General features: G+C 37.7%; 1 protein-coding gene across 1 annotated transcript; it reads left to right on the top strand.

The window, feature by feature from the left end:
* Nucleotides 1-2,130: 2,130 nt before the first annotated feature.
* On the top strand, nucleotides 2,131-5,106 carry LOC141652932 (dehydrodolichyl diphosphate synthase CPT3-like). Its single transcript, XM_074460552.1, has 2 exons — nucleotides 2,131-2,268; nucleotides 3,666-5,106. The coding sequence occupies exon 2, from the start codon at nucleotides 3,719-3,721 to the stop codon at nucleotides 4,556-4,558; it is 840 nt and encodes a 279-aa protein (XP_074316653.1). The 5' UTR covers nucleotides 2,131-2,268; nucleotides 3,666-3,718; the 3' UTR covers nucleotides 4,559-5,106.
* Nucleotides 5,107-5,824: the final 718 nt, after the last annotated feature.

Here is a 5,824-nt window from a genome sequence, read left to right as displayed (position 1 = left end):
ATAAATAACAATAACAAGATACACAGACAAATTGAACCGTCACACACACACACACACCAACTCCCATCATCTCAACACCGACGTCCACCGGACTACCGCCATGGGGGACCGCAGCCGTTCCCACCTAAGCCCCGCTCATCGTACGAGCGATAACCCCGTCCATTAATGTGCACATCCCCTTTCGTGGCGGGTTCCACGAAGGGCGAAACTAGGGCGTGAGATCACTCCCGCAAGTGACCCCACTCATCCGAGAACGCATCTCGAGAGCCATAGAAACCAATCACAATCACAATCACAATCACAATCACAATCATCATATCAAACAACTAACTACAAGACATCACCAATATCCCATTATGGGACTAATCTTTTGAGTAGGAAATCCTACCTGAAAGCACAACACGCAGACGGTATCTACAAATTAGATCAAAACGGCTCCTCTACGAATTCTCCTCCTACCATACAACACATAGATGCTACCATTCAAATATTACTCATAAAAACCCCCAATTCCTAAATTAGGGTTTCATCAATCTTAACAAAACATTATATAAATTATATTAAAAGCTTACCCTCGACGCAAGAATCCAACGACACACGAACTACGATACGAACCGACCGTCAACTCCGGAATTTTCAAGAACGCGATTAGGAAGAAGACAAGTTGCTTTCTCTCTTAAACAGGTTTTAGGTTTTGTAAAAAGTGATTTAGAACAATGACGGATATGTTTAAATACCTTAATCGCGTAATTAACAAAACCCGAGAAAACTCCCCCGCAAAACCGGACACTCGATCGAGTACCCAAGGTACTCGATCGAGTACCCCCCCTACTCGATCGAGTGCCCCAGCTACTCGATCGAGTGCCCAACAGGTCAGAAACTATTTTATTTCGCAAAACTCCCTTACTCGACAGAGTAAGGCCTACTCGATAGAGTACCCCAAGACTCATAAATACGGAGTATTACACCATGTGTATCTCTATCATCTTCCTATGTTCACTTGTTAAGCCCAATTTGTAAAGAATATTTCAATAGAATAATATAGCCAAATATAGAAGGTTCCTTACTAAAAATTTGAGCGGGAAAAATTCTTGAGTTTCTTATTCTTTTTTTTTTTTTTTTTTGCAAGCAAGGGAAATGACTTTCCTTTCAAACCTTATTGGATCCGCCTAGTCAGAACTATGACGAGTGTCTTTACACCAGAGATCATAAGGAGAGTCCGGCAAGCCCAAACCTCGGGAATACGCGACAGCACGGGAAGCCGGCACCCCGTTTAACAGACCCAAAGGGCCACCGTGCAATACCTCAGTGCTCCCGTCTAGGGCGTCGAACTCGGGACCTCAAGGATTGAGGAAAGTACCTTACGGCACACCCGGACACCACTAGACCCATGATCATAATTCTTATATTCTTCGTTTTATCAACAAATTTTAATAGTAATCGTCTTAATTATAATCGATTGGATGAATGTTTTTTTTCTTTTTTTAAAAAAGGGGATTTTTTAACAATTAGGGTTTGAAAATTAGATTCGCCCCGTAGATAGAACATATCAACGGATAGAGTTCACAAAATCATTTCTTCTTTTAATGTTCGTGAATTCAGAGGGGGTTGTCTTCAAGGATTATGATTAGCAGTAGTTTTACTAGATCCAACCCATATTGCTAGAAATTTACCCACCAAATTTGAGAAATGCATTAGTCATCGCTCCAACAACCCAACCTCTTTCGCTTCTCCCTTTCTCAACACTCACAAACGCCGACGATTCTCCGTCACCGACGATCCAATCCGGTTCCCTCTTTCCGTCATCGGTCAGTTTGTGGGGTGGGAGCAGCCACATCTATCGTGTTTTTTCTTTTGGGATTTCTTGGATTTTTGATTAATAATTTCTCTCTCTTTAATTTGTGGGTGGGAAATAAGAGGGGTAAAAACGGAAAAAGGTGGGAAAAAGTGCAGGAGTGAGTAAAATATTGTGCGAAATTTAGCAACACCCAAAAAATTAACGACCAATTAAAAGGAATTTCAGGGCACGGTATACCCAAACCCGACCCATTAAAATCCCGATACAAAACCAATACTCCGTACAGTAGTAACTAGTAAGCACTCTAGAATTGATAGTTGTAAAAAAAGAAGCCACAAATTAACAAGAAGTCCAAAAACACTTTTGACTTCTTTAACGACCTTTTGTCAAATCTTGTCTTCTCCTCCCTCACTTTGCCAAAACCCTTCTTCTCCGATCTCCCTAACCATCTGCTTAATTAACCACTTAAGGTAATCCGATCGTATTATATATATTGTTACATTTAATGTTCTTTCATTTATTTTTTGTTATAAAGATGATTACTTTTATATGATTTGATTAATTATACCCAAGTATAATGATTTATTCATAATGTTTTATGCAATATGCATGATTTAGTTTCATTAAGTTAAGTTTTTTCACTTTTATTTTGGTGGGTTAATCTTCTTTTGGGATTGTTTTGATTGTTGATGATCTAATTTAATGCATGTTTGAGGAATTTGATTGTTTTTCTGTGCTATTGCTTGTGTCATTCATGCTGAGGCCATTGACCCATGGTTCTAAATCTCGGTTTGAGACTTGATCTTAAAATCGAGCCCATTTTCTCTCCATTTCCTCAAAAGAAATGGAGAGGCAAGTATCTATTAATGGCCAGGATCGCATATTGACAACATCTAACAGTTTAAATTTACGCATAAAAATAAAGGAAAATGAGGGTGTAAGAGGAAATTATTATTTAAAGAGATTGTGAGAGGAAATGGAGAGAAAGGAAATAGAGAGGATCCATTCCTTAAAATCGGTCTTCGCAGTCTCTGAAGCTGTAAATGCTACAGTGAATAATTTTTTACTTTTAAAATTGCGTTTTCATACTCCCTCCAAATATATATGTTCTTCCCATTTCTCTATTATATGTGAGTAGTATTTTAATGAAATGGGAAGAACAGTAAAATTTAGAGAGAGTATATCATTTCCATCGGGCGAAACAGTCATTATCTGTTCAATTGTCTGTTCTTATTGTGTGAAAGTCCGTCGAGCCATTTATCAACGCAATTTTTATAGGAGGGATCCATTTTAGGCACTGAGGTAATGTTGCTGTAATATTTGATAGAGTTAGAAAAGTGATCCAGAAAAGAACAAATGAATACGGAGTAACATTTATTCAGCAGTCGTAGGTTTTACCTCAAGGATAGACAACATATATAAGTTAGGTAGATCATAGATGCAATATATTCATAGAATTAGAACCTCAAGGGTAGAAGTTGAAATATCAGTGAAACTGCAATCGGAACATTCTTATCTTCTTTGATAACACAGGACGAATAGTGCCTATACTACAAACAAGAAAGTCGTTCCTAATTTTTTGTTGCATTATTGTACGTCGAGAATGAAACCTACATTTATCAATTTCTATGGCAGATTCTCAACTCTGCTTGTCAGTAATTTTTTGTTGCATTTAATGCATGGATTGATGAATGTATATTTGTTTTGATAATCTCCGTTGTGGTGTATCTTGCTGTTATCATGATTATAACAAACCATACATGGGTGTGTTACTAATTGAAAATTTGATGGCTAAGTTGTGGTTTGATTAAATTTATTCGTGGATTTGATTCTTGGTGTGTTTTGTGATGTTGTTTCTTGAATTTAGGAGGTTTTATTGTCTCATTTTCTTCGGAAAGAGCATTTTGCAAAGTGATTTATATGGAGGAAACAAAAACAAAGGGAGAGTCGATGTTCAGTAACATGGCTTATGTTTTGCGGAGATGTTTGTTTGGTGTCCTTTCGGTGGGTCCAATCCCCGATCATATTGCTTTCATCATGGATGGAAACCGGAGATATGCCGAAAAATGCAATTTGGAAGAAGGTGCAGGCCATGAGTTAGGGTACATGGCGCTAATGTCTATGCTTAGGTATTGTTATGAGCTAGAAGTAAAATATGTAACTATTTATGCGTTTAGCATTGATAATTTTAAAAGACGTCCTGAGGAAGTTCAGACTTTGATGGATCTTATTCGGGAAAAGATAGAAGGGTTGGTTAAAGAAGGGAGTTTAGTGAATCAATATGGAGTTAGAGTTCACTTTATAGGAGACCTAAAGCTTTTAGACGAGCCGGTTAGATTAGCTGCTGAGAAAGCCATGGCAGCAACTGCTGGTAACTCAAAAGCAGTGCTCTCGATATGTATTGCCTACACCTCGACCAATGAGATTATGAATGCTGTTGAACTATCCTGTGAAGAAAAATGGGATGAACTTAAGATACTAGATTCTTGTGGGGCTGCATATGGTTTGACCAAAAATTTTGTCGATTTGGTGGATGTTGAGAGAAATATGTTTATGAAAGTTGCACCAAGTCCTGATATTGTAGTGCGGACTTCTGGTGAAAGTCGGCTGAGCAATTTTCTCCTGTGGCAGAGTTCTTGTTCCATTTTGTACAGTCCTTCAATATTTTGGCCCGAGATTGGACTTCGCCATTTGGGTTGGGCCATCCTGAAATTCCAGAGATATCGTTCTTATTTGGAGAAGACAAAGAAACGAGTATAGAATTGAACAAGGGATTGTTTTGTTGTTAGATAAACTCCCATGGTGATAGATCAGATTATTCTTCTAATGTATTTTTCCGCAAACTTTGGGAATGAATGTCAGAGCTAATTAGAGGATAAATGATATCAATGGCTCAGACCCCACATCCTTGATTGTTCTATTTTGCATTTGTAGAGAGATTTTGGAGATACAGCTTAAGAAATCGACAGTCCTGGTGCCATATGAATTTCAAGCGTCACCGAAACTGCAGAGAAATGTATTGTATGAATGCTGATCATCAGATCTCCTGTTTCATAGAATTCTCAGCGTCTCTATTTGATTATCCAAAGTGTCAGTTCAAGTGGTTGGGATCTAAAGCAAGTTCGTGACAGCTTTGATCTCATCAACCTCGTGTAAGAAAAAGTAAAGTAGCATTAAACCTCGGAAATTAGGATTTGGTGATAGAGTTACATTGCTAACTGTAGTGAGAGGTCCCTGATCCTTCTGAGCTATATAAACTTTCATTGTTATTTTGATCGAGTGATTTATATCTATATCTTTCGATTTCACAACAGTATCGGATTCGTTGGGTTAACTTAATGTTGTAATTTCACAATGGTTTCGTGGTTTCCTACCTTCATTTTCCGTCTGTCTTTACTCTGAACAACACCGCCTTGAGCTCGCTGTTGATTGACCTTTGCAACTATCGCCATCGTCGATTGACGTTGAATCGGTTTCCTCTCTCTTAGGTATAACTCTTTCTATGTTTTATTGATTACTTGTGATTTATAATATGAAATGTTATGGCCATTGATTTTATGTCCGTCCTTCTATTGTGGTGGTGTTTAAAAAACTCTCATCATTTGGAATATAGGATATTACCTCCGATTATCCCTCCGATTATCCCTCCGATTATCGTTATCCTTCCGATTAGGTATAACTCTCTTAGGTATAACTCTTTCTATGGTATGCTGATTTGTTGGTTGATTCTGCTGCAGAATCAGATTAAACGGTTAGGGTTACCTCCGATTATCCCTCCAATTGTTGTTGCTAAGAGCATGTTTGGCCTAGATTGTTAAAAATGAGTTTTTGTTTCTAAAGCTTAATTGTTTAAAAGTAGTTTTTAAGAATCAGAAACACCAAATTGCTGCTTCTATTTTTATGGGCAAAAAGATGGTATTTGAGAAATTATTTTTAACTTTTAAATATATGATGTGTTTGGCCAAAAAGTGTTTTTAAGTCCAAAAACACTTTGAAAAGTGAGGCCAAACACACACTAAGTTCCTC

The sequence above is a fragment of the Silene latifolia genome, chromosome 4 (assembly GCF_048544455.1).
Source record: "Silene latifolia isolate original U9 population chromosome 4, ASM4854445v1, whole genome shotgun sequence".
Classification (NCBI taxonomy): Eukaryota; Viridiplantae; Streptophyta; class Magnoliopsida; order Caryophyllales; family Caryophyllaceae; genus Silene; species Silene latifolia.
This window is presented reverse-complemented; position numbering and strand designations above follow the sequence as displayed.